We start from the raw sequence: 27,456 nt of genomic DNA on the forward strand, positions 1-27,456 counted from the left end.
GAAGCACTGTCCTTGATTTGGTCCCGAGCTGCAAGAACTTGTTATTGGTCCATGAGTCAGAACAAGGTTTCCTCTTTCTTGGCTGCTGTCATGATGGCGAGTGTCGAACCCATAGGCGTCCTGGCTAGGCTGGGGAGAACTTGGAGATGCAAAGACATCGTCCATCTTGGGGCGATGGAGTCGTAGAGGCGAGCTCTCAGTGGCCTTGCTATCGGCGTCCAAATCGTGACAATTCACCGAGCTAGCCACGGGTGTTTTTGGGTCCTCGTCGAGTGCGTGTGCGCGGAATCGGCCCGCGGCCATGGTGCCCCTTGACGGAGAGCTTGCCATAGAGATGCTCGTGAACTCCTGGGCAGCGCCAGAGTCTCTGTCTAGACTCTCCAGTGCACTAGCAAGGTGTTTGATCGCATTTCGAGATGACTGAAGCTCCTCGGCATGCTGGTAGAGCTGATCGATCTTTCGATGCAGGATGTTTTGAAGAGAGCCATCTTCGTCCTCACTGCAACAGTCGTTGGTTGGCAGTTTGTTGAGCCCTCGACGTGCAGTGCAGCATATAGGATGATGTTGATCAAAGGCACCAGCTTCCTCACGGCGGCTGTCCAAGGCTAAGAACTCGTAATCCTCAGAGTCTGTGGATGATCGGTCCATAAGCCGTCGGGGGACGCAGTCCGACAACCGGCGTGGCTTGCTGGCGCGTGCATTGCACGGGGCTGCTTGAGGAGGTATCGCCTTTCCCTTCCCAATTGTACTTCCTTTGGTAAAGAGACTACTTCTGAGCGCGCCGCTGGGCTCTCCACCTCCGCTTCTCCCCGCGGAAGTCGTGTCGCCTACATCCGCTGCCTGAATCGACGGACCAGGCTGTTCGGGCGCGTTGTTGCCCGCGCCTACTGGGGACGTAGCCATCCAGCATTGAGACGTTACGTCTGAGCCAGTAGAATTTGAAGAACGTCTCTGGCGGTTCTTGTTCCAGTCAGAGGAATTGCCGTCTGCTGTCCGTTGAGAACCGTCCAGAGAAAAACAGCTGGGGTGGTGGCTGCTGTGTGCCGGTTGACCTCGTTCACAAGCCGGCCGCATCGACGATGTCCCGGTTTCTGGTACTTCAGCAGCGCACTTGGAACAAAAGTCATGGCCACATCTCGAGCATTGAGCGCCGGGCTGCAAGCTGTCACCGCAAGAGTGACATATCTGCAGCTTTTTGGTGCGGGACCCAGGCCGGAATCCGCCCTTGGACAGCCAACCCTCTGGTCGCGACACTCCGTAGAGATCAAACATTGCCAAAGCATCCTGTCGTCGCCCAGTCGAGCCTGGAGAGGCTATTTCGTTTCTCGAACTCTCGGCTTGAGTTGGGCAGTGGTTGCCGGTAGAAGGGTCAGGCGAAATTCGGCCTGTCCTGTGGGTAGCGTTGCTTGTGTTGGGATACTTTGGCCCGTCTGATCCGTCAAGTGGCATTGCGCCAAATACAGGTGGAACATCCATGAGAAAGGACTCTCGGGCAGCGCCTTGGCTTCCGCTCCCTGCTGTCATACACGACTGCTGGCCGGGAAAGGAGTGCCCGACAGTGAGAGCTGTTGTCTCTGGGGCCACCACGGTCCGCGACACCGGACTTCCGAAGCGCGCCTCTGCTCGACGTCCCTACCCGAGCCGTGCGTCTTCGCGGCCCCTCGCGGTCGAGTGACCATTTGCAATAGATGTTAGCTGACGAATTCGCGCGCCAACGAGCCCGGATGGCGCCGACTTGGGAGTTCGAAGGCCCGGGCCACGTAGCAATGAATTGCCTCCGTCAAAGGGCCTGGGGCTACTCGTAAAACAATATGCCATGGTATGAATCTGAGTCGATGAGAAGTATGCTCTCAGATAGTGATGTGGTGGATCAGCTATGGCTCGTAAGAAATGCCGATGGATTCGGTTGACCAACATCGGCACCGGGAGTGTACATTATGAGGAAGAGTTCTAGGAGACGATGCGGAAGCAGAAGATTACCAAATTGGTGGGAAGTTCACACCCAGACACGCGAGCCCCTGGGAAAGCGTCTCGTCTGGGCCTGCTGTCTTGGGGAACAGGGGGTCCACCTCCGGCACCCGAGTGCCGACCACGGGATTTGTGGCAAGTACACGTAGAGGAAGCACCAACAAGTGGTATCAATTGACTCGATGGGTGCTAAGATGCGGTAGAATATTTTGATGTACAAAGAGGCTCCGACAGTCTAGCAAACACAGTCTATTTCACATGAGCAGCCAGGGTCTCGAGAACCTGCGTCACGGGTTAGTTTCGCCATATGCGCGGCTTGAGATATCGCGGTAAAGCTCACCTCCAGCTCGATCTTGGCCTCGGCGATGTCCTGCTCGCTTCCGTTGCCGTTGGCAACCTTCTGGGCCTCGGCGATCTGGGATCGGATGGCGTCGGCGCTGAAGTCCTCGAGGGGGTAGCCCTCGACGGCGTTGATGCTCATGGCGGAGCCGGGCTGAACGGTCGCGAATCCACCAGACACTACAATTCGACTTGTCAGCTGCGCTGCTGCTTCGAGGGCAACGACAATATCCCCTTCGGGCGACCGGGGGGGGGGGGGGGGGACGCACGGAAGAACTGCTTGGAGCCGCCGCTCTCCTCGACGACCTCGACGACGCCGGGCTTGAGCTGCTCGATCGCGGGAACGTGGTTGGCGAGGACACCCATCTCACCGGTCTCGGCGGGGATGTTGACCTGGACGACGTCCTGGGACTTGTAGATGGACTGTATTCGGCGATGCGGTAATTAGCTCGGCTCGGGGCGTTGCGCTGCGCGACGGGCGTCGGGCGGTGGCCCAATTGCATCTCGGGGTCGTCGTCAATCGCCCGTCGCGGGAGTGCTTCCATACCTGGTGAGGCAGAGACATGCTCAGCTTGATCTGCGGGGAGAAGGTCAGTCAACGTCGTCGTCGCGAGCGGCTCCCGCGGTAGTAGCCGAGGGGGGTGGAGCGCATTGGAGGTTCTCGTACCTTGTCGGGGACAGCCTCGGCGTACGTCCTCCGCTGGGCAACAGCCCGCATGGCAGCAGGGCGAGCGCGGATGGCCGCGCGGGCGATGCGGAGGGAGTTCATGGCGAATTGAGGAGGGGGGGTGGTTGAGTCGATTGCTTGACGTGAAGCTCAAACGAGGGCGTTGGCACGAATCTTCTCCAGACGCCAGGCGACGATTCGGCTAGCGGGAAAATCCGGCCGAGGAGTCACCTGCATGGTCACGTGGGCAGCTCGACGGAATCGCCGATAGAGGGGCCTACCCTACACCTTGGACAGCTTTGGCAAACTCCAACCTCGAATCCAAACCGAGAGCAACGACGGCTATTGTACTCAGCTTTGAGATGCTACGTTGGTCAAGGTCAGTCTTCTAAACAATCACTCGGGCTCGGGTCAAGTGCCGATGGGTGCCTTCGTCTCCCCTCTCTACCCTTCCGCAGGCCAGGACGAAGGGAGGAGGCAAGCAGCCGAACATCCGAAATCATGCACACTTGGACCTCACCGCAAGACGCCTCCTACGAAGCTGGCGTCACGGAAGTCTGTAAATGCAAGGCAAAGTGGCCATCCATCTTCTCCATGCCCGGCATGCCAATTCACCATCCGTGGGCTGGCAATGCCCCTTTTCAGTGCCGAGAGCTTGATGCACGTGTTCTTGCCACCACAACCCCTCACAGGGCAAGCAAAGGCCGGCCGCCCGACTCAGCGAATCCTCCGTCCCGTTGAGGGGATCTGCTACGATGCCGTAAGAGGCATCGCTGCTTGGCCACCCACGCTGCTAGTGCCCGACTTTCGCAGCGGCAAGACGGGAGAGGGGGGGATCAGCAATGCCTCTGGCGCGGGCGTCGTCGTCGCCTCCCTAGGACGTGGTTTTGAACTGGTTCCAGGATGATGCACTTCGAAGGGCCCTATCATCTGAGCTGCCCTACTCCCACGGATGTCCACCACTTCGCCATGATCTGCGACTGCGCGCGGCTCCATGTCATATTGCGCGGTGCCCACTGGGCGGCTCCATATGCTGCTGGCTGACATGACCAAAATGGCGGTGATGCGACGACGCCGGCGTTGCGTGGACCGTCTCTTGCCGGAGGTCGCTCCGGTCGTCGCTTGCGTGTAAGCCGGTGCCCTGGTGGCTGCTGGCTTGGGTTGGGCGGCCACACACAAACTGCCACAACGGGAGCGTCGCAACGCGGGCAAATACAACAGAGTACGACGAGGCAGCGTTGCAGTCGACCCGCCGACCGTCCGAGTCGCCCGTGTCACGGCATGAGCCTAGATTCGTCCCTTTCGGGGCCACTCGCCGCGGAGTATCCCAACTTTACTCTGCGGTGGAACGTGACGGTCGCTCATTCAGCATTCTGGCGCATATGACGGCCCCTGCCACAGTGTCATGGCCTTGGCGAACAATCACGGCCAGGCCGCCGCCACGGCGCGAAGAAGGGTGGTGACGACGATGATGCCGAACCACGGACCCGGTTCGGGTTGCTGCCCCTGCGCCCTGTGCTGCCCCTGCGCCCTGTGCTGCCCTGCCCTGCCTTGCCTGATGGTCATTTGTGCTACCCACACAGTGAAAGACTGTACATCCCGTCGTATGGAGTACGCACGTAAAGGCGTGAAGGCGTCCATACAGCCATCTGTAATTAGTTTCATGCCCGTCCCGAGTCTCATCTGTTGTGGTGGCGGGCCGCCAGGCGAGCCATTGACTTTTTTTTGGTGGATGCCGGGCAAGGGGCGAGGGGTAATGGCGAGCGGGCCGCCCGCCGCCGCCCACTAGAATAGTACTAGGTAAGGTACTCGTGGATGGCCCCGGGCCCTTGCAAGCCTTGGTAGTTAGCGCTGGTGAGAACAAACCCATCAGTCGCCAGCGCGCGAGAAGCCTCTGATTTCCAAGCAAAAGTTTTTTTTTTTTTTGTTGGTGCTCGAAAATTTCCCGCCGCGACGAGCCGTGAACCCGTGTCGCTTCCAGAAGGGCGGGCGGCTCTCATCGGTGCCTTACTCGCTTCTAGGCTCTAACAAGCCGGCGGTGCAGTAAAACAGTGCTCGTGCCTTGCCTTGGGAGAACATTCCAACCCCGGTTCGGACCAGCTCTCGCCTGCATACCCAGGTGCTGCAGAACAGACGGAACGGCGAGCAAGGACCCTGCGCTGTTGATCGGAGGCAGCCGCAGCGGCCTGGCCTGCAAGAGAGGCAGACGGGAGGACCCCTGATGGTCCGTGCCCATGGTGCTTCCCCCGCCGCGAGTCGCTGCACTGGTCAATCCGTCCGGTCGCCCATGTTTCATCGCACAGCATCTGGGTCCCGTCCCGTGCCCAACAAGCGCATCGAGAAACCAAGCAACTGCACAACAACAACAACAACAATAACTGGCACACGGGGCGCGTGCTCCGAGTTGAGTTTATTTTCTGCGCGTGGCTGGAACCTTGCGCCGAGGTGACGTCGTCAGTCCAGTTCGTCTCATCACCGCCGGTGACGACGACCGCGATCCCGCCGACGGGCTGCCGGCGACGTCGCAGCACCACCTCGCACGCATCGCATCCGTGGCATTGGCACTGGCATTGGCATTGTGCCCCGGCGTCCCCGCTCTCGTCGGAGACTGCAACTGCTCGCTCGTACGTCTTGCAAGTTGTCTCGTGATGCAGCACAGCACTGCACTGTACCCGTATGGGAGCTCCGTACTTCGTACTTCGTAAACCGTGCGGTAATGTAAAGCAACAATCAAGCCCGCATCAAAGAGGCAGCCCTCGTGCAATACTGTACAGTACCATCATCGTAAGAGACTCCACAGTCCGCGTGTGGCTCCAATCTCACCGCCGAATTGATGAATGCGCTACGTGCCCATCCATCCTCTGCGCGTGCAAGTGCTGCCTTGGGCTTAGGAATCCATATGGCTCTGCTGTGCTCGTTTCTCCGTGTGGGTGCTAAGAATAAGCCCGCCATGAAACGTACCCGCCCGCACGGGGTGAGGCGCCGCTTGGACGCGTTCGGTATGCCGGCGCGGGCTCGTGGGAGGCCCAACGCTGCAGCGCGCAGTGCAGCCAGCTTCCTGCGGCTGGCGAGCAAACGATGCTTCCGTTGGCGATTGCGCAGCGGCTTCGGACTTGTCCAGCACGACCACTCGGACGAGACATGGCACTGTGAGGTGCCTCCTCATGCATGTAAGTCCCCCTGCGAGGTGCTCCTCACGACCCGCGCCAAGCCTGCGCCGAGTCCCCGCTCTTGGTGTTGAGCGTCATCACGGGTCCGGCCTGGATGAGGTAGATGGCGCCGCACGGCGCACGGGAGCACGCCGGCATGCACATTTCCTTTACGCGCTGAAGCCGCGACGCAGTCATGCAGCGAGTGTCTGCGCGTGCGGGGTCGCGTCGGCCAGGGGTCCGTTAGTGGCATCCCGAGGCGAGGCGAGACGAGACGATCACGCTCCCACGACACCACCACCGCCCACCGCCTTTGCTGCACCTGCCATGCTGCCGTGCCTCGGCCGTCCGTCATGCCGTCGTCCCGTCTCGCCGGATCCCTGGGCAGGCCGTGACTGCGTCGTCATGATCGCCCATGGGCAACCTGGGGTTGCTGGGCAGATCCCGCGGATCTGCTTCACCCAAACGGCACTTGCGGCAGTCCTGGGGAGGAGGCACATTCCAATCTGCTGGCAGGCGGCCATTTGCCAGGAGGCCAAGTGAGGGTGTGCAGACGGGCCATGCAGCATCGTCGTCGACCAGGACTGCAGGTGACCCCCAAGACCCATGCGACGCTGCGAGATGGGCTTCCAGACTGTGCTGGCGCGGCTGATATGGAGGCTGGTCCATGCTCCCGAGAACCCCTCGTTGGATGGAAGCAGCACAAGGGACCAATGCATACTGCAAGGAGCGGATTGGGCCGTGGACAAGCCGGGTAAGCTGCACCATCAGGCAGCTTTCCAGCTCCTCGCATGTTCACGAGAGGCACATCGTCATCCTGCAGATGTTGGGTCCGTGACTGGTGGCGGTGTTGGCGCTCGAGGGTGCATCGGCCGAAGCTCCCATGGCAAAGGAGCCAGCCAGACGATTCCCCCAATTGTCAGTTCAAGACGCCGTGTGTAGGCCGATTGCAGGCCCGGATGGATGAGAAGCATCCCGCCGGCTGACATGTCGTCATACGAGCACTGTACCGTACAGTACAGCATCGCAACCCCGATAGACTTGCCGAGATGCTTGCAGCTCGTGATTCGCATGCTCAGCTGCGGGAGCTTGTCCGCCAAGGCATCGTATTTGCGCACTCAATTGGCGACGGTGGTTTGCCCGTTTCGATAGGCCGGACGGTGGCTTACCACTCGCGGCATTGCATGGTGCATGCCGCGCGCGAATAGCCTCTCCTCTCTCGCGCGTGCAAGCGAGCCCGCCGCACCTTTCCCTGAGGTTGGTTGAATGCATAGCAGCAAGCCCGCCCGCAGCGGGTCAGATGAGATTGGTCCTTTGTTCCTCGGAAAGCTAACGTTAGTTGCGGGAATCACACGAGAAAGCCATCCCAGCCAGTGAGGCGCCGGCTTCCGGCTGGTTAGATCGCCGCCAGTGGACCGGACCTTTCGTCTCATGCTGGTGCAGCAACGGCCTGTGGAGAAGGGCAGGATTGACGCAGATGACGACCTCCCGGCTTGAGGATTATCCCTCATACTGTGGCATCATGCGCTATGGAGGACTCGCGGACTAGTTGCACGACGATTCGCGAGCAAAGGTGCTGACGGTCCGGACGGCGTCTGTGTCTCGACGTTTGGTCCAACCCAACAAGGGGCGGCATGGACCCCAAGCCAGATTGGTGGCGTTAATCTGTAACAGGTTTATTCTAGACGGAACAACGGAGAGACGTACTGTACTGTACTGTAAATGTAATTGTACTGTCAACTACGAATACGTGCAGCATCGTGCTATAATCAGCACAGGATGCTGGATGAGACGTGGAGCAGCGCATCTCGCCTGCAGCAACAAGGCGCCCGCAGGCAATCAGCAGGCAATCAGCAGGCAATCAGCAAACTGGCGGTGGAGCGGCCGAGTCAGCGAGCAGCACCGCATTACGTCCTTGTCTGCGGGCGACGCAAGAAGGTTTCCGCCATGGTGGCATTGCTGCGACAGCGCGCACATGGCTGTCGCACAAAGCATCAACGGCGGCGAGCTCATAGGCCGCCAGCAATAAGCTAGTCTCGGATGCCGTGTGCTTTGTCGTCAGCTGCGTGCCAGCGGCAACAACAACCACCCAGATGCCAGCCAAGCCGGCGCAGGTTTGTCTCTGCGAAAGGCGCGGACGGTTGCGAGCAGCACGCGGCGCACACACGGACGACGGGGACAGTGATCGGCTGCCGTGGCTCCTGCAATGTCTTGTGGGCGGGCCTGGCCAAAAGGCCCGTCGTGCGGCCGACCGCGCGCGCCCGGGGGATGGACGGGATGCATGGACGACTGCGACGAATGGATGGCTGGCCGGATGGATGGCAAGGGTGGATGGAGAGACGGACGGACGCAGGGACTGGATCCAGAGCTGGGGAGGGCGAGGGAGCAGCTTGGCGCGGACCTGGCGAGAGGCGAGTCGTGCTGGCTGGTCAGCGGACAGTGTGCCAGCACAGTGTCTCGCTGAGTCGCTGCCTCGGCCGCATTCGGCGCCCGCGCTGCCCGCCCCGGTGCAGCCCGACGCCGCAGACTGACGTCGCACTATGCGCCTTGTCCAGCGGCCGCTGCTCGGCCGGGCTGGCGCGCGCTGCAGCGGGCCAAGGTACTGTGGTCACCGTGCCGCTGCTGCGCCTTCCCACGCGGCCTGCGCACTGTGCAGCCTGGACAACCTCCGCCCCAAAGGTGGCTCCGACTGGCCCCCTGGTGGTGGGCGCTCCACTGGAAAAGATGGAAGCGCAGCAAAATTTCACCACCGGCCAGCCCGCGCTAGCCAGTACCAAATACAGCGCTGTACCGCAGGCCCTGGCCCCCGCGACGCGGCCTGCCGTGGTACTGGGGCCGTACCGCAAGTACCCGGCCAGGGCTGGACCGCCCACTGCCACTCCACCCTACCAGCGCTGTGCCGGCGCCTGTCATGCCGCCGCCGTCTGCGCTCCTACTGCCCTTCTCAGCTAAAGCCATCAGGCGCAGCCCAGTGACTCCTGTGGCTCCCATTGCTCGCTGCAGCGGCAGGTGGCTCCGAGGGCTCCCACCGTCCGCCTTTTCGTCCCCCACTGTCCCAGTACCTTTCCGTCTTGGCTGGCCCCCCTCGTACTGTAATTGACTGAGGTGATGACCCGGCCAGCGCGAGCGACCGCCTCCGCTTCTGCGCTGCTCGTGGTGCGAAAAAACAGAGGGTGCGCTGTTTTGCCATTTTCCATTTTCGGCCCACCAGCAATATATTCCTCGTCAGGCCAGCCCCGACACCCTCCCTCTCTCCCTCTCACCTCTTCATCCAGCGTCCTGCCCGTTGCCGACGCGCTCGTCGCCTCGATCCTTGTGCGCTTTGGACAGTGCTGAGGTCTGCCCGCTGGGCGTCCTGCGTTCCTCCCGTCGTCAAAGGAGCAGCGGCACCACCACCACCGACCGGGCTTCCCTGAACAGCCGCAGCGCAGCGCAGCGCTCCGCTTACACCCGCCCGCCCGCTCGCCCGCGCGCAGCGCAGACTCCCCGGCCGCAGCGCACCTGCTACCCGACCTTAGTAGCGGCTGACCGTGGGAGCGGATTACACATCAACCCCCAAGCGCAGCCAACCACCGCCCACCCCCCAGGCGATTTCCAAGACTGCCTTTCCGAGTGCTTCGCCGCGCCACCGCGAGATCAACGTCATCCGGAATTCGCCAAGCCTCGCTGCCACCACTTCACGTTGCAGAGTCATCTCGGCGTTGCTGTGCTGGACCCTTCCACCCCATTCAACCAACCCGCGTCCCGGCTTTCTCCATCGAGTCACCGCACTGGTCCTTTGCGTGTCCTGCTTTCAGGGTCCCACATCCACGAGCGGCCGACTTACATCAGACGTCGCCTCCCAGTCCAAAACAAAGCCAACTCTTCAACACAACCAACCTCCCTGGCCCTGCCTTCGGCAGTCGATCATGACGGACCTGCGATTATAGCACGTCGGTCCTCAGGGACACACGGTACACACCACCAAATCTCGCTCTTGAAGGGTAGAGGTCTGCACTGGTCTGTAGGCTTCGTCGGCTCGACGCAACCAAGCACACAACACACAGCATCCTACCAGCATTCGCGCGATCCTTTTGCCTTTGTCTTCGTTGCACAACTCAACCTCGACTCCTGGCGTGTCGCTTAACCCATCGAAACTTATACATGAACGCAATCGAATCCGAATACCTTCAATCAATCACAATGACGCCCTTGCCGACGCCGGGGTCGCAGTACCCTCTCTGGGTGCCCCTCACCACAGAAGAAGCTGAGGACGGCGACGAACCGCCAGAGCTGAAGCTGCGACAGCCCACTTCCCAGCCGTTCCAGAGAACGGCTATTCGCCGGCCGAACTGTGCTCAGTCTTCGCTGCTCACCAAGGCGATCATGGGCCAGTCCGACGACGACCACCATGACTTTCACCCCTCGATACTCGTCGACTCGCAGCGACGGCGGTCCATGGCAAGCAACATCAGTGTGGCGTCCACGGCCGACCTCACGAGCGACACTGGTCTCACCAGCCCTAGTCGCACCAACACACCTAGTCCGCCCATTCCTGAGATGGCTGCATTGCGCCTCCATGCTCCTCAGATCTCAGACAAGAGCGGGACAACGTCAGGCGTCAGCGAGCACGAGGCTCCCAAAGAAGCTCCCCGCAAGCGCTGCATCCAATTTGCTTGCGCAGCGAAGCCCATTATCCAGGAGCCGACGAACGCGCGACCGACTCCCATGGTCAAGACACCATCAGCCCAGGAGGCGCCACGACGACCCTGCATCAAGTTTGCCGCGCCGGCTCGTCCTGCCTCGACGCAGAACACGCCGCCGACGCGGATGGGCCAGTCTCCCGCTAAGCTCGCGCCTGTCAGCAACCCCGAATCGCCGTCGACCCCTAAGAAGTCTTCTGTTTTGTCATCCGCCGTCAACACCTCTCCTCGATCTGCCTCTTCTGCGAAGCCACCAAATCGACCACTGCTTGCACGGCCAAAGTACCTGCGAGCCAACTCCAAGGACCTGGCACAGGACGCCTCGCAGTTTCACGAATTCGCCAGCGGTCTCTCTCGTGAGGAGGACTGGATCAGGCAGGCTAACCCAGTCCTTCTGACCAAGCTCACCATCAACGATACCCTCATCAAGGAGAACAACATCCGTCGCCTCGGAGCCGAGGCGGAGGAGGAGGCTGAACTCGAGGAGGAGGAGGAAGAGGCCGTACTGGACGAGGACGACGATGATCTCGATGGTGACGATGACAATGATGAAAACGACGAGGACGAGGACGATCAAGATGATGATGAGGAGGAGGACGAGGAGGAAGATTCTGATGGGTATCACACCGACGAGGAGACGGGCTTCGCCGACTCTGACGATGATGAGGCGGATGATGACGAGAACATGATCCTCTGGACACCAAGCCACGCCTCCACTGCACGACAGCCCGGGAGTTTGGTACCCGCCCGCCGAAACTCTGTCCACGAGCCTCAGTCAGATTCGTCGATTGCCACCAATGGCAGCACGCGCCGCGCTAAACCCAGACGTGTGAAGCCTCAGTCAGACGCCCCAGACCTTCCTGACAGCACCGACTTTGTTTGTGGAACCCTGGACGAGGATCGGCCCCTGGAAGAGGCTTACCTCCTGAGCCTTGCCGCGCGCAGAAACGAAAAGCTCCGTGTCATTCCTCAGGACATCGATCCAAGCTTCCCTGCCTCTGACCCGGACAACGACGACGAGGAGGAGATCTACAACCCTGTCGCCCACGACAGCGATGGGGACGCATGGGTACAGGGTGAGATGGAGGACTTGCATCACGGCCAGGACCGGTCCCGACGGAGGAGAAAGAGCGAGCACGCTTCTCCTCGCAAGTATCGGTCCCCAGCCCCGAAACGCCGTCCTTCGCCGCCGCCGCGGAAGCGAAACCACTCTCCGCCTCCAAAGGCGCGCGCTCGATCACCGAAGCCGTTGTTCGGGCGCCACTCACCCCGGAGAGCCAAGTCGCCAGCCCCCCGAGCCCTCACGACCCCGACCGGATCGCCACGCCAGGGAGCGCATGTGCAATTCCACCTCGCCGGTCGACCCCTGACAACTCACACCAAGTCCCTGCCGCGCCCAGCCGCGCTGTTTCCGCAGATGAGAAAGGATCGGAGCGTCAAGTATTGCCACGATGATGACGTGCACATCCGAGGGGCCATCGACATTGTCAAGGGCCTCGAGCGGAAGCGGCAGCGACGGAAGGAGAAGTTCTACCAAAAGTACTGCAACCGGGCGCGGCGAGGACAGATCCCCGAGCGGAAGCCTCAGCCTGGACGGGGCGCCGAGCGCATGAAGGAGCTTGGTCTGCTCATGGCGGGCAAGAAGGACCAGGGCAACTACGTGCTCTCCGTCTAAGGCAACAGGTGCCCACATCGGGCACTACATCACCGCATTTATGGCGTGCCGCCACATATTCCCCGCCAGCATGGGATGTCAGACGACATTTGGCTATCTGTACATCTGCGGGCGTTAATAACATATCACGACCTCATGACTCGCTTCCGGAATACATATTCGCATCGACGGACAAGGTCATTTTCGGCTTGAAACTCGTGTACATATTTCTTTTCTTTTTCTTTTGTTCATACACCTTGTCGGCATTACGGATACCAGATATCACGCATTCGCTGTGGGTAGTTGGAGAGGCATCATCAATCGCTTGGATACCCTGCATCGGGCATTTGGGTTTTACAGGCTGGGTTTGGCGTTTAGGAAAGCATCGCGGATGGAGCCGGCACTTTCGGAGTACTAGGTAGCCCATGAGCAGGCAATTGAGAGACGACACTCGTCACGATACTACCGATTCGTGGTCCAAGTGGTTTGGTGTGACGAGCACTTGAAGGCGTAGAAGCTCGGAATGCCTATTGCAGAGTGAAACAGTCTGTGGTCCGCACGCGAAGGCTGGGTACGGAGGACACGTGCACATAATTTCGACGACGTCACGGACGGCTGTGGTGGTGATAGAGATGCGCGCGCGCGGGTGTAGGACAGAATTAGATCAGGGGCGTATTCATGGAAGCCGGCGACATTGCGAGACACGGGTCGAGGTGCAATTCAAGTCGGCCCACGCCACCGGATGGCTGTGGCGTGGTTTGGCCCAGTGGAAAGGTGGTGCCTCGGCGAGGGCGCCCGCTGGCGGAGTGGATGCCTGATGCACAAGGCAGCCAGCGCCGGGCAACCAGCAGCCATCCTTTCTGCCAGGGTGGACAAATTCCATGCTCGCAGAGGCGTTGCGACACTCCTGCCGCCTGCCTTCCCACATCTCGAGCGATAGACGACCGATCCACCACCACCGAGTCCCGCGACATCCAAATCCATTCGATTCGACGTCGACGACACGACTTCAACACAGCCAAGATGTGGATTATCAACTGGTGTATGTTCCTGGCCCTCCCCGTCCGTCCTTTCGCCACCTTTGTTGAAAGGTGGCCGCCAAGGGACGCGGCTGGCTGACACGTGCTGCCGACAGTCTACGATGTCCTCTCATCGCTGGGGCTGCTGAACAAGCACGCCAAGCTCCTGTTCCTCGGGCTCGACAATGCTGGAAAGACGACATTGCTGCATATGCTGAAGGTACGACGCCCACGCGGGTGTACGCGCGACGGAGCCGCCGTGGTCGAGGGAGACGACCAGGGGCTTGTCCCGTGTGGATATATGGACGCCATGCTGACGGCGAGACGCCCATAGAACGACCGTGTTGCTATCCTGCAGCCTACTCTTCACCCCAGTGAGTGAACTCGAGCGGCAACTGCCTGTGACAGGCGCTAACAAGATGATCAGCATCCGAAGAGCTCGCCATTGGCAACGTCCGCTTCACTACCTTTGATCTCGGCGGCCATCAGCAAGGTATGCAGAGCACACTCGTATCCTCGCGCGCAGGCGCATTTGACAACAGCTAACGCATCGGATCCGCCGCATAGCCCGCCGCATCTGGAGAGACTACTTCCCCGAGGTCAACGGCGTCGTGTTCCTCGTCGACGCCAAGGACCACGAGCGATTCTCCGAGGCCAAGGCCGAGCTCGACGCGCTCCTGTCGATGGAGGAGCTGTCCAAGGTGCCCTTCGTGATCCTGGGCAACAAGATCGACCACCCCGACGCCGTCTCCGAGGACGAGCTGCGACACCAGCTGGGCATGTACCAGACGACGGGCAAGGGCAAGGTGCAGCTGGAGGGCATCCGGCCGATCGAGCTCTTCATGTGCTCCGTCGTCATGAGGCAAGGATACGGCGAGGGCATCCGGTGGCTGTCGCAGTACGTCTAAGGGGGGCGATAAGACGACGTGCGACGAGCGTGGAAGGATGATGGCCGGCCCCTGGGGGCACTAGACGGGACCCGGGCCGCACAAGCATCTCGCATGGCGGCACGGGTAGACGCGGGGGAAGAAAGACAAGAACATGCGTCAAGGTCACGAGCTGCTTATGAGATTCAGCATTCACTTTAGGCGAACCTGGGTCGTGTAATTCCATGATGTTTGAGAGACGGCTCTGCAACCAGCCAGCCATTCGCGCACAGGGCAATCCTTTGGTAGATATGGCCTCGTGCGGCTGCACTTGGATTTCATAGACGGATGGCATCTCTGTGTCTGTTTGTTTGATCATGTTGTTTCTCTCGGATGCCGGCTCGAGCAGCCGTCGTCGCTGGGCTGTAGCTTGGGTCGTGGGGTCGGTGGCATGACCCGGCGGGCCGGACCCCGTCCCTCCCGCGAAGCCGACGGACTCGGGGGAAGAGTGGCGCGCCGGCTCTTCCCGTCTCTGGACTTGTGGACTCGGCGAGATGGTCCGTGTTGTTTGTTCACCACGCAAGGTTATTCGACTTGGAGCGGTGGCAGCTTTGTCATTCTCTGTTATCATGTCTCGTCTCTGGTCGGGGCGTGGCAGCTTTATGATTCCCCTGCTGCCCCGCTGTTCTCTGTTGGACTCCTAGATACGAAGTACATGTGTAGATATATGTCAGGCCCGATCAGCAAGTGAGCCAACAGCGAGAGAAGGTCCTTCATTACAGGCCGTATCCATGGATCGACGCTCCAGCCTCAGAAGCATGCCTCAGCAAGTTCTACGCCACTCTCGTCGGATAGTCGGGACACGCCGGGTCGCCCTCAGGCAAGTAAGTCGCGTCTCGAGCGAAGCCGACGTACGAGTCCGGGTTTTGCACCGACTCATTTTGCGCCAGATGCACCACGCTCTTTCCATACGCGTAGTCGTGTTCAAACCCACAGAGGTGGGCGAGCTCATGCAGCAGGATGCTCACCTGGTCGTCCGCCCACCTGACGCTCGAGCGATCCGGCTTCCTGAAGAAGAGTGGGCAGAAGCGGATGACCGTCTCGCCCCTGGTGATGAGCGCGAGGGTGCCCGGGTCGCAGTTCTCCTGGTCCGTTCTGTGCTCGCACATGACCTTGGGGAACTCGCCGCACGTCTGCGAGCATATCCTGCCCATCTCGTCGAGCGCGCTCTTGACGTAGTGCCTGGTCTTGAAGTTGGACGACTTGAAGTAGTACCACATGCGGGACTGCCCGCCGCAGCGCGCGGCGGATTTGGCGCGCCGCACGAAGTTGCGGCAGTTGTGCACGGCGGCCATGATGGCCCGCAGGTCCCTCTGCGTGCAGGCCGAGTAGGCGTCCTGGTGGAGGGTCAGGTGCTTGGACGGGAGGCCCTGGTAGTCGTTGACGCCGCGTTTCGTCAGGGACGGAGGGAGCCGCGCTGGCGGCGCGACTATGTCGAGGGTGAGTGCGTTGGACTCAAACGGGACGGTCTGTAGGCCTTCCATGTCCGTCACCGTTGCCCAGAGGGTTCCGGCCGCCTTGACGCCGTAGGTGCCGCTCTGGGACATGTCGTGTGACTCGGCGATGTCGAGAGATGACTTGTAGATGCTGCCGGCGGGAAGCGTCTCGAATGCCGAGTCGTCGAGGTCCGACATTGAAATGTACACGGACATGCCGGTGAATGGAAGCTCCTTTCCTGAACGAGGCTCCGAGTTACTTTGGTGAGGCACGCAGCTTAGGCACTATCTATACGTACCGCCGTAGGAAACCCGGACCTTGCGAAGTGGGCGGCTGTCGAGCAATGACCCCGGCCGAAGGACTCGGACGTCCTGCGGTCCTGTGTTGCGTATGGTGACTGTGAGAATGGTGTTGTTGTTGCGTTCAATCTTGACGTCTAACGATGGACTTGGTGGTTTCGGGGCGGCCTGGGGAGTGGCTGCTGCGAGGCAGGCCAGGGCCAGTATAGTTGGAGGCCACATCTGCATAACGAGAGAATCAATTGGAGAGGCTTGACATTGACCGAAGATACTTCTGTCATCTGACGGAGCAATGTATATACTTATATGGCTGACGCCCCAGATGGGAACTTCTCCATTGCCGACCTCGGTTGTCGTCCACACCTGATAGAAGAGAAGAGGGCTCGCCTGGTGGACAAGTGCTATAGTGATGCAACTACTGGCATGTGGGCGACATGCTCACGCGATATCTAGTCGCGCTGGATGTGTTTTTCCATAGGACCTTTATGCTATAAGTGCGTACTATATAGCGCTGTTTTACGAAGCCTGCGGTTTTTACTGCCGCGCACGTAAGGATGCGACGTACCGGCGGAAGCATGTAGCAACACCGTAACGCCGACGGTCCATCTCTGGCATGTTCGGATGACTTTGTTATCAATAGCTTCCCTGATATCTTAGCCCCTGAACTCTGCCAGTGGCGGGACAGATTTTGCAGAGACTTCTATGCAGAACGGGGTCAGCCGCGGATCCAGGTCGACGAGGCAGACATGGCCCCGAACGATGAGTACAATACTCTGGCCGTCTATATAAACAGGGAAAGGGTGCATGCTAGGAGCCGGGGGGACTCAACAGCCTATTGCAGAAAGTCAACCCGTGGTCTTGACACAGCGCGAGCGCAGCACGTTCCCTTCCCCAACCCCGTGAACACCAACGGCATCATGTTGCTCCTAGAAACCCTCGTCGCCGCATCTGCCCTCCCGCTCATGGCGGCGGGGGAGACGGGGTGCTGGCGCAACGGCAGAGAGTGCTACTGGTGGGGAGCGGCGACGGAGTGCGGCGACACGGCCTTCTTCCTCGGCGACCTCGACAAGGGGCTTTATCGACTCGTCACCTGGACGAGAGACGCGACCATTGACGAGCTGTGCGCGAACCAGGGCTCGTCTCTAAACCCGGGGCCGAACTGCTGCGACGCGTACGGGCACGGGTGCTGGTCGGGATACAAGCGGCTCTGGTGCAACGCCAGAGGGGTGCGTTGCGTTGCTGCCCTCCCCCTGAGTTGCTTTGTCTGGCAACCTAGCTGCCTTGGGCTCCGGCTGACCGAGAGTATATACATGGACGTATAGGACGCTGCCTGTACGCCGTCACAAGTGATGAGCAAGGTTTCGAGCGCTGCCCCGACGCAGTCGGCATAGGGGGATGGCCGGCGTCGACGGCTCGGTGGGGGGGCTGATCTACTGTCTAGGCCCTGTGTACGGAGAAGGTATGCGCTCGAAGTGCGTACGGAAGGACTCGGACAGGCGGCTATCGTGGGCCAGGAAACAAACAGAGGCTGTGGTGGAGCATGTTGCGCCGTGCTTCCGGGCCCGCTGCTTCACGACACGCGACGCGGGCAAGATAAATGAGTGACGAGGAGGCGAGGTCGAGATGTATATGCTGAACCGCCTCAATGGGATGAGCGGCATTAGCTTAGTTGCCTTGGGCAACTACGAAACTAATCCCGAGTTGCTTCGTACCTTGAGTGTGTAGTTCAAATTCAAATGGAGAGCAGCCTGTCATTGAGCGGCACGATTTTTCGATATTGTTAGTGTCGGCAGCAGCAGAAGCTCAGTTGAGCGGGTACCTTGCAATTACAGCGGAGGAGCATCGACTGGCGCTGATGTGACTCCCCCCAACAAACCCGGCTCCGACGTCATGCCCGCCCGCTCCCGTCGCGGGTGTCGTGGGGCGCGGCCGCCCCCAAAGCCCCCAGCTCCCATCGCAACGTCACTGTCATTCTCACCACTGCTACACCACCGCCTGCCACACTGCGTCACGCCGCGTCCATACCTTACCTACCGGCAAGACAACCACCAAGACGACAGCCCGCAGGCGCAACGACTCTGCCTTGCTTCGCGTACCCAGCGCAACAACCAAAAACCTTCGCCGGAACAACGCCGAACGCCAGGCATGTCTTTCATGGGCGTGGTCGCCGTACGATAGAGAAGCAGCCTCCCGCGCTGAGACGGACGACGCAGCCACGCTCACGATGCCGGTCGACGACACCGTCTACGGCTTCCCGCCCGAGGCCTTTGATGAGTCTTTCCTGCCCGATGTCCACCGCCAGTTCATCGACCCCGAGGACCTGCACGCCTTCGAGAGGGCGCTGCAGGCTCCCGACCCGCTGCAGAGCCCCCCGGCCGACGATGCGAGCATCAGATCGCCCAAGAGCCCAACTGGGTCCGTCAGCATCACCAAGAGGGACTCGCAGACGGCAATGTCCATGGAGGAGGACCTCTCTGCCATCGCGGCGGCGGCGGCGGCTGCCGGAGGGGACCTGCCTCCCCCAGACACCCCGGCGCAGGGGCACGGCACCTTCATCACCGCGCAAAACGACTGGGCGCCCGTAAACTCGAGGATATACCGCAACAGGAGGAACGGCGCCAAAAAGGGCCGTCGGAAGAAGACGACGAGTGCTGTCGAGGGCCTGCTGGGCACGCGCACCAAGGACGAGACGAGGGAGGGCTACCTCTATCAGCTGTCCAAGTGGCCGCTGCTCTTCTTCGTCCTGGCCTGGCTCCTGTGGCTGAGCGTCGCGTACCTCTCCACGAGGTGGTACATTTGGGTCTACGAACACTTCTTCACCTGGCGCGGCCGACGAGAGACGCTGCGGAGGAACCTGCGCCGCACGACAAACTACAAGGACTGGGTGGCCGAGGCCAGGCAGCTCGACTCGTACCTCGGGCGCCAGGCCTGGAGAGAGGAAAATGACTTTGCCTACTACGACTCCAAAACAGTCAAGCGGGTGTGGGAGCAGATGCGCAAGGTGAGGCTGCGAGCCGAGGCCCAAGAAGGCTCCGGCCCGGCCAACGGCGACAAGGCCAAGGCGGTCGAGGACTTGAAGGCGCTCATCGAGGCCTGCGTCAAGAATAACTTTGTCGGCGTGGAGAACTCGAGACTGTACAGCCAGACGTACTACGGCACCAAGAACCTGGTCCAAAACTTTATCGACGAAGGTAAGCCGCGGTGTCACCTGGCCAACTGACCCGAAGCTGACAGAGGATCATACAGTCGAGAGCAGCATCAAGTTCTTGCTCCGGACGAAATCGCTCGAGACCGAGGAGAAGCGCCTTTTGTTCAAGCACGTGTATGCCAACTACGGGCGGACAGCACTGTGCTTGTCTGGAGGGGCCGCGTTCGCCTACTACCACATCGGCGTCGTACGCGCGCTGGTGGACGCCGACTTGCTCCCGGACGTTATCACGGGCACGAGCGGCGGCGCCCTCATCGCGGCGCTCGTGGCCACGCGGACCAACGACGAGCTGAAGAAGCTCCTGATCCCGGCGCTGGCGCACCGCATCGACGCGTGCAGCGAGCCCATATCCGTCTGGTTCCCGCGCTGGTGGAAGTCGGGCGCGCGCTTCGACTCTGTGGACTGGGCAAGGCGGGGCGGGTGGTGGACGAGGGGCTCCATGACGTTCCGCGAGGCGTACGAGAGGACGGGCCGCATCCTCAACGTCACATGCGTGCCGGCCGACCCTCACTCGCCGACCATCCTGTGCAACTACTTGACGAGCCCCGACTGCGTCATCTGGTCGGCGGTGCTGGCCTCAGCTGCGGTGCCGGGCATCCTGAACCCCGTGGTGCTCATGATGAAGCAGCGGGACGGGACGCTGGCGCCGTACTCGTTTGGACACAAGTGGAAGGACGGCAGCCTGCGGACGGACATTCCCATCAAGGCGCTCAACACGCACTTCAACGTCAACTTCACCATTGTGAGCCAGGTGAACCCGCACATCAACCTCTTCTTCTTCTCGTCGCGGGGCTCGGTCGGGCACCCGGTGACGCACCGCAAGGGCCGGGGGTGGCGGGGCGGCTACCTCATGTCGGCGACGGAGCACTACCTCAAGCTGGACATGAACAAGTGGCTCAAGTTCATCCGGCACGCGGAGCTGCTGCCGCGGCCGCTGGGCCAGGACTGGAGCCAGCTGTGGCTGCAAGAGTTCAGCGGGACCATCACCATCTGGCCCAAGTCGATCCCGTCTGACTTCTGGCACATCCTGTCGGACCCGGACCCGGAGCGGCTGGCGCGGATGATCCACGAGGGGCAGCAGAGCGCGTTCCCGAAGCTCAAGTTCATCGCGAACCGGCTCAAGGTGGAGCGGCTGGTGGAGCAGGGGCGGCGCGAGACGAGGCCGTGGGTGCGGCGCGGCAGCATCCAGACGCTCATGAGCGAGGAGGACCTGCGGAGCCTGCTGGTGAGGGAGATGGTGGGGAGCGGCACGACGGAGGAGGAGGACAACACGGAGGGGGACGACGAGGGGCTGACGGGGACGCCGCTGGAGGAGATGGACGATCCCGTGTACGGGGGAGGAGGGGGACATGAGAAGCGCGACTGAGGCGGCTAGTTGTGATGCTGTCGTGATGGTGCTGTTAGGTTGGCCTTGGACACCCTGTTAGAGTAGAGTGCATAACTAATGCCTAGACGTGTACATATGCATGGGAAGCCGGTGCAAGACTTGGTGTCTGGAATAGATACGGTGACCCCGAAACTGAGGTTCGGATGGCTGGAGCGAGGCCAATGCGCAGGACCCTGCAAAAGGACGGGATGATTAGCATTTGCGGCTACGGGGTGCATGAGGTTGGGGCATTCCAAGGTTTACCGCATGCCCGTACCTGACCTGGCCTGTAGGTACGTCAGGCGGGCATCACCTCACCAGCGTTGGTGCTGTAAATAGCACACAGGGCTACCCGCGCGCCGGCTGACAGGGTGGTGAGGTGGGTAGGTGCCCTGTGGCGCCCTGCCGGGCCCCGGGCTTCCCCTAGGTTCCAAGGAGCCTATGGAAGGAAGGTTGTGCCCTGCCGTCTTAGTGCCGGCGGCTCTTTTTGGTGGAGGACATGTGAACACGGTGGCGGCATTGGGACTTTGTGTGGGGGACCCGCGGATAATCCGATCTCCGACGCCAAGTGGCCTAGACACTCACCACTCGACTTCCCTTCCAGGGTGCTTGTGGACAGTTAGTTTAATCTGCTGGCACTGCTTCTGCCTCGTCGCCGACACTCCTTCACCCAACCGACGACACCCACGCCGCCTCCCCCCCAGTCGAACCCATCCAGGACGGCCGGCAACCACTTGCGACGCCCAGCCGACACGACGGCAGACACGCCCTGCCCACGCGACTCCCCTCCAGAGCTGGCTGAGCCTCGCCGGCCGCCGCCATCATGAGTTCATCAGACTACTCTTACGATGACCAGGTGAGCCTCACTTCCTCTCCCCTCCTCGCGCCCTCGGCGCCCCTGTCCGCGTCGCTGACCACCGCCCGCCGCCGCAGGCCCAATTCTTCCCCTTCTTCATCCTGACGCTCACGGGCCTGGTCACGATACCCCTGACGTACAACGTCCTGCAAGCCAGCAAGAGCGACGAGAACATCGCGCCCCGCATCCACACCGACTACAACGTCAAGCATGGCGACGTGGTCGCCGACCTGCGCGCGGCGCAGAAGCGGAAGCAGCGCAAGGTCAAGCGCACCCTTGTCGCCCTCGCCGGCTGGGGCCTCATGGGCTTCATGGCCTACCTGATCATGACGACAGAGCCCACCGTCGCCAAGATCTGGAACCCCTACGACATCTTGGGAATTTCAGAGGTATGTGGCGGCCCTTGCTACCAGACGAACGGCCCAAGAAGAGCGACCGCATGCTGACCTCGAACCAACACAGTCCGCCACCGAGAAGCAAATCAAGTCGCACTACAAGCGCCTCTCCGTCAAGTTCCACCCCGACAAGGTCCGCCCCGACGCCTCCAAGAACGAGACGGTCGAGTCCCTCAACGACCACTACGTCGAGCTCACAAAGGCATACCAAGCTCTCACCGACGAGGAGGTGCGCAACAACTACATCCAGTACGGCCACCCCGACGGCAAGCAGAGCTTCAGCATCGGTATTGCCCTGCCCAAGTTCATCATCTCCGACGGCAACGGCAAGTACCTTGTCCTACTCTACACTGGCCTCCTCGGCGTCCTGCTGCCCTACCTGGTCGGGTCCTGGTGGTATGGCACCAAGAAGAGGTCCAAGGAGGGCGTCCTGATGGAGAGCGCAAACAACTTGTTCCGCCAGTACGACGAGTCCATGGATGAGGCCGGCATCATCACCGCTCTGAGCGCCGGCAAGGAGTTCGAGACCGTGCTCAAGGGTGACCAGGCCGACCATGGCCTGTCCAAGATTGAGTCGCGCATCACGGCCGAGGGCGAGGCGTCCCTATTCGCTGCTGGGTTCTCCGTCAAGGACAAGGAGAAGCTTGAAGACCTCGATAGTGGCGTGCGTCGGAAAGCTCTCGCCTTGCTCTGGGCCTACCTAGGACGTGTCGAGCTCGATGACCCTGCCTTGACCAAGGCCAAGTACGACATCGCCCCCATCGCTCGCATGCTCAACCAGTCCTTTGCCACCATCGCCCTCGCCTACGGCAACATTGGCCCCATTGCCGGGTCCTTTTACGCCAACCAGCACATCATCCAGGCCATCTCCCCGAAATCCTCGCCCCTACTTCAACTCCCGTACTTTACGCCCAAGATCGCCATGGCCGTCGAGGGCGACTCCAAGACCCACTTGACCGTGCAGCAATTCATGGACCTGCCCGATGCTCAGCGGAGAAAACTTGCTGTCGGCAAGGGTCTGTTGACGGACAACGAGTATAAGACAGCCGTCAGCGTTGGAAAGCAGCTCCCCTACCTGCGCGTCGCCAAGGCCTTCTTCAAGGTCACGGGCGAGCGCGTCATCATCCCCTCTGCCCTCGTCACCCTGGTCATCAAGGGCCGCTTCGTCCCCCCCGGCACCGAGAAGGTTCCGGCCGTCAACGAGCTGGACCTGGAGGATATCGACGCCGCCGAGGATGACCTGGATGCCCTCATGGGCCGCAAGAGCAAGACCATCAAGGGCCCCGATGGCAAGCCCATCTCCGTCGAGGAGCAGTCCATCCTGCCGCCGCTGACGTTCGCCCCACACTTCGCCCGCGAGCAGACGCCCAAGTGGTACGCTTTCCTGAGCGACTCGAAGCAGGGCAAGATGGCCGTGCCGCCATTCACCTTTGATCGCTTCGACCAGCCCATCTTTGACGAGCAGGGCAAGCCGACGTTCAACATGCAGACGCTCAAGGCTCAGTTCGCTGCACCGCCGCAGCCGGGCCACTACACGTTTGTCATGCACGTCGTCTGCGACTCGTACGTCGGTTTCGACACCAAGATGGAGGTGACGCTGGTGGTGGAGGATGCTGCAAAGGCGGCGGAGATGGAGTGGGAGGACAAGATTAGTGAACCCGAAGAGGGTAAGCCACCCCTTTACCCTTCTCCCAAGGATAATGTTCAAATGCTGACTTTTGCAGACTCGGTCGCCGGACAGATGCACGCGCTCAGGACGGGCGAGGCGCCTCAGCCCAGGCGGCGGAAGGACCAAGAGGAGGAGTCGGACGACGAGAGCGGCACAGAGGAGGAGGAGGACGACACGAGCGACACCAACACGGACACGGAGGACGAGTCATAGTTGTCCCCATGTTGTTTTTTGTGTTTGATGCTTGCTTGATGCCGAGGCCGTTGTTTTTTTGGGAAGCTCCAGAGGTGTGGGCGAAGGCGGCAGGAGAGGAACCCCCTTGTACGAGAGGCATGTCTCTAGAGGTGCGGCGTGTTTTTTTGCATGCGGACGGGTTAAAAAAGGGACAGCGGATGTCGATAGCGCACACGTTGAGCGGGAGGGACTCTCGGCCTGGCGAAGTGCGAGGGCGTCCTGCTGGAGCGGAGTTTATTTTATAACGAAGGCATTACATATATTCCTCTTCCCGTTCTATTGGGCCCCGTCCCTGGGCTTGACGGCTGCATTGAGGTGCGTATGATTTGGAGGACGTGACTACACGATTGATTCGTATCTGCCATTCTTCAGAACCCCAAGTCTTTTGCGGAGTACATACATGCAATGCAGGTGCGTAAAATGCGGTAGCTCGGTCTTGTTCTTTGCATTTGCTCAGTTCCGCGTACTAGTTGAAACATGCGCGGTGTCTTTTCGCGTCCGGCCGCTGCCAGATAGGGGGAGCAGGCCTAAATGCTCCATGGCCGTGCCCCTTGTATGGGCATCCAAAACCAGAAATGTATACGTACACGCATTGCCGGCCCGTGTCTCCATCTCCTGTCAGTCCCCTTACGTCCCTCGAGTAGCCCTTCGTCGGCCCGACATGATGCGATGCCAACATGAATGATGAGCCTAAAACTCAGTAACGGACCCCTGGATTCGACCACCGAGATTAATATGCTCAGCACACCCGCACGCCGCACACCTCGACACCCTTGCCCTCTATGCGCGCCGCGCGGTCAAAGTACGCGGCCACGAGGTCCTGCACGAACTGGGCGTCGCTCGCGCTCCACACGTCGAGCCCCATGTTCTCCACGCACTGGCTGTCGACGGTGATGGCGTCCGCGCCGGCCGGGCCGCCGAGGCCGTTGTTGAGGAGCACCTCCGCCTCGTCCTCGCCCGAGGCGCCGTCTTCGTCGTCGTCGTGGTACCGCGCCGGGTATGCCTCCTCCGCGCTGTCGACGAGGTCGACGAGGACGGAGAGCATCTGCGTGGTGAGGCGGTGGAAGTAGGCGATGATGGCGAGCTCGAGGCGGGCTTCGTCGGCGTCGGCGGCGCGACGTCCGGCAAAGGAGGCGACGGAGTCGGTGAGCGGGTCGGAGCGTGATGATGGCCGGCGCTGCATGGGAGATTGAGGGGCAGGGGCGAGGTCGGCGAGAAGGGAGGCGTCGCGGCTCAGCTCCTCTTGTTCCTCGGCACGCAACTGCTCGCCGGCACTGGCCCACCACATGTAGCCGTTGTAGGCGAGGGCTGCCCAACTCGGGGGCTCGGCCAGCTGGTCGACGGCCTCGTCCGGCTCGCTGCTCAGCATCCGGTGCGAATGGCTCGTCGACAGGCGCACTGCTGACGTTTCGGACTCGGGCGTGTCCGGAATCAAGGGTCCAGCGGGTGACGAGCCAGCCAGACGCGCCAAGCCATTGCGGAGGGAATTATAGCGGCGCAGATCGCGCTGCGTAGCCTTGATGGGGATGCCGCGCGGACACTCGACAGTCGGCCATGACTTGTCCTTGGCATTGGCCGAGTACTCGGGCGGCATGGTGATGAGCATGTCCCACAGAGTGTCCTTCATGGCGAGGATGCTGTCGGTGGTGCAAGCAATCCAACCGGATCCAGCCTCGCCATCCTCATCGTCTTCACCGTCTGCCCTGCGCTTGGAAGCCTCAAAGTCCTCCATGAGAAAGGGGATGTCGTGAACGCCAATGGCGAAAAGGGGCCGCAGCCGCGGACTGGGCGCCGAGGCCGGGAGGGAGTCGGAAATAGAGAGAGGGATGTTGGACAGGATAGAGATGTCATAGACTGTAGAGGTTAGCGGAGCCTGATGGGGGAAGGCCGAGGGTGGTTGCTACACACCAAAGTCGCATATTTGGTGGACAGGTGCGTGACATGATATTAAGATGCGCCGTCTCAAAAGCGCAGCCCTGTGAATGGGGAAAATGAGGGGTCCGAAGCGATCGAGGAGCTGGACCAGGCTCCAGGCCGGATGAAAGGGTGAGAGCTTGTGCTCGGGAGGATGCAACGCGGTGCCGTCGGCAGAGGACCGGTCTCTAACTGCTGTCTTGCGGTCTTGCGTTGGTGATGGCGGAAGATGTGCGCTAGATTCGTTGCCGCCTTCTCTCGCTCTGTTGGCATCCCAGTACTTTTCGAGCGCCTCGGTCATGTTGCGATCTTTGGCAAGTTTCCTGCCGCACTGGTCAGCTAATGGCAGCATTGAGGAAGAGACGGCGCTCATCATACGCGGCCATGTCTTTGAGGTTCTGAGCGTGGCGCCAGGCCCGGCCCAGGCGCCCATAGCTCAAGGGCACAAGGATACCGACGGCAATCATGCGGGCATTGCGGGCGTCCTCCTCGTCGCAGGGCTCGTTGACGAAGGCGCTGAGCCCGGCGTGGTCGCCGTCGACAAAGTAGATGAGGTCGTCGCGGACGGTGTGCAGGCCCGAGGGCAGCGACTTGTACTCGACGCGGCCATCGAGCTCGACGGCGTCGCTCGAGGTGCGCTTCCAGACGATGGTGTATCCGGCCTTGACGTCGAAGTCGATGAGGAAGAGGGCGGCGAGGGGGGGCCGGTCGTTGGCGGCGGCGGCGGAGGAGGAGGAGCCGGGGGGCGGTACGGCGAGGGAGACGGAGGAGTGGCGCTGTCGCCGTCGCTGGGGAGCCATGGTGCGGCTGGCAGTCTCAGTCGGAGCTGCCGCTGGGGGGCATGATATATGTGATGAGACGGCGATGGCGTTGCGCGATTGCCGAGCTCCGGGAGCTTGGGCGGGTCGTCGGACGCCGGCGGGCGCGGGCGGGCGCACGAGCTCTGGGGATGGATAGGTTGAGCTAGGAGGTCGTCGTCTGTCGAGGGAGACGGATGCTGCTTCGGATTGTTGGACGCCGATGCAGAGAATAGTCGGTTGGGTGTGTGCCGAGCAGCGAGCGACAAAGGAAGCAGTGAATGGAGGCGTGTGGTTGACTGCGGGCAGTGCTGGTGTGGTGTGGCGGTGGTGGTGGTGAGCTGAGGTGAGTGCGTGGTGAGCTTGATGGCCTCCAGGCTGCCAGTCAGTTAGTGGAGCGCCGTCACTTCAGTACCAAGTACCTGGTGGCCCCTGCCAGGCTACCCTGGAGCGTGTGCCGGCTTCAAAGCCAATTCCGACGAGCCTCTGTTTGCGACGCCGACACGTGATGGGGGTGGCGGCGTTTCACATGACAGCGGCCGCAACGACCAGTGCAGCACGTCGGCAGTGTTGGAGTCGACGAGCAGGCCAACTCCCGATTTCAGAACATGAGGCACTTGTTATTGAAGAATTGAACCTGATTTCTGCCGTAGATGCTGACGTTTCTGAGAAGCCCGGCAAGAGAGCCAGAACCACTGCCTCCAGGCAACGTCATAAGCCAGGCGCTTTGCTGGTGTTAGTGTTGCCCGCCGTTGGTGGGGCTCCCTCTCTCCAGCGCACATGCTCCGCTGGCTGCCCGGTGGTTCGCCTCGCCAGGGGCACGTTTTTTTTTCTGCTCTAGAAGTTCAGAGGTCATACCCGAGTCAACTGCCCAAAC

The 27,456-nt window shown here is 61.1% G+C and overlaps 8 protein-coding genes across 8 annotated transcripts; 5 read left to right on the top strand and 3 right to left on the bottom strand.

Moving 5' to 3' along the window:
• Positions 1-2,217: 2,217 nt before the first annotated feature.
• Positions 2,218-3,076, bottom strand: PLICBS_003167 (delta subunit of the central stalk of mitochondrial F1F0 ATP synthase, atp16; the record flags this gene model as incomplete). Its single annotated transcript, XM_018322901.1, has 5 exons — positions 2,218-2,250; positions 2,309-2,487; positions 2,577-2,730; positions 2,855-2,884; positions 2,975-3,076. 5 exons carry the CDS (start codon positions 3,074-3,076, stop codon positions 2,218-2,220), a joined length of 498 nt encoding a protein of 165 aa, XP_018178131.1.
• A 7,229-nt stretch (positions 3,077-10,305) lies between these two features.
• Positions 10,306-12,480, top strand: PLICBS_003168 (uncharacterized protein; the record flags this gene model as incomplete). The annotated part of the gene is made up of 1 exon (XM_018322903.1): positions 10,306-12,480. One exon carries the CDS (start codon positions 10,306-10,308, stop codon positions 12,478-12,480), a length of 2,175 nt encoding a protein of 724 aa, XP_018178133.1.
• Positions 12,481-13,482: 1,002 nt separating this feature from the next.
• Positions 13,483-14,386, top strand: PLICBS_003169 (COPII coat GTPase; the record flags this gene model as incomplete). Its single annotated transcript, XM_018322904.2, has 5 exons — positions 13,483-13,501; positions 13,595-13,698; positions 13,813-13,852; positions 13,906-13,971; positions 14,046-14,386. 5 exons carry the CDS (start codon positions 13,483-13,485, stop codon positions 14,384-14,386), a joined length of 570 nt encoding a protein of 189 aa, XP_018178134.1.
• Positions 14,387-15,177: 791 nt separating this feature from the next.
• Positions 15,178-16,362, bottom strand: PLICBS_003170 (uncharacterized protein; the record flags this gene model as incomplete). The annotated part of the gene is made up of 2 exons (XM_018322905.2): positions 15,178-16,079; positions 16,140-16,362. 2 exons carry the CDS (start codon positions 16,360-16,362, stop codon positions 15,178-15,180), a joined length of 1,125 nt encoding a protein of 374 aa, XP_018178135.2.
• A 695-nt stretch (positions 16,363-17,057) lies between these two features.
• PLICBS_003171 (uncharacterized protein) lies at positions 17,058-17,531 on the top strand (the record flags this gene model as incomplete). Its single annotated transcript, XM_065600166.1, has 2 exons — positions 17,058-17,366; positions 17,463-17,531. The coding sequence occupies 2 exons, from the start codon at positions 17,058-17,060 to the stop codon at positions 17,529-17,531; spliced, it is 378 nt and encodes a 125-aa protein (XP_065456238.1).
• Positions 17,532-18,364: 833 nt separating this feature from the next.
• On the top strand, positions 18,365-20,714 carry PLICBS_003172 (uncharacterized protein; the record flags this gene model as incomplete). Its single annotated transcript, XM_065600167.1, has 2 exons — positions 18,365-19,331; positions 19,387-20,714. The coding sequence occupies 2 exons, from the start codon at positions 18,365-18,367 to the stop codon at positions 20,712-20,714; spliced, it is 2,295 nt and encodes a 764-aa protein (XP_065456239.1).
• Positions 20,715-21,537: 823 nt separating this feature from the next.
• PLICBS_003173 (secretory subunit) lies at positions 21,538-23,847 on the top strand (the record flags this gene model as incomplete). The annotated part of the gene is made up of 4 exons (XM_065600168.1): positions 21,538-21,570; positions 21,648-21,959; positions 22,033-23,632; positions 23,690-23,847. The coding sequence occupies 4 exons, from the start codon at positions 21,538-21,540 to the stop codon at positions 23,845-23,847; spliced, it is 2,103 nt and encodes a 700-aa protein (XP_065456240.1).
• A 760-nt stretch (positions 23,848-24,607) lies between these two features.
• PLICBS_003174 (uncharacterized protein) lies at positions 24,608-26,582 on the bottom strand (the record flags this gene model as incomplete). Its single annotated transcript, XM_018322908.2, has 3 exons — positions 24,608-25,722; positions 25,777-26,105; positions 26,161-26,582. The coding sequence occupies 3 exons, from the start codon at positions 26,580-26,582 to the stop codon at positions 24,608-24,610; spliced, it is 1,866 nt and encodes a 621-aa protein (XP_018178138.2).
• Positions 26,583-27,456: the final 874 nt, after the last annotated feature.

Source organism: Purpureocillium lilacinum (assembly GCF_023168085.1).
Source record: "Purpureocillium lilacinum CBS 284.36 DNA, scaffold_2, whole genome shotgun sequence".
Taxonomy (NCBI): domain Eukaryota; kingdom Fungi; phylum Ascomycota; class Sordariomycetes; order Hypocreales; family Ophiocordycipitaceae; genus Purpureocillium; species Purpureocillium lilacinum.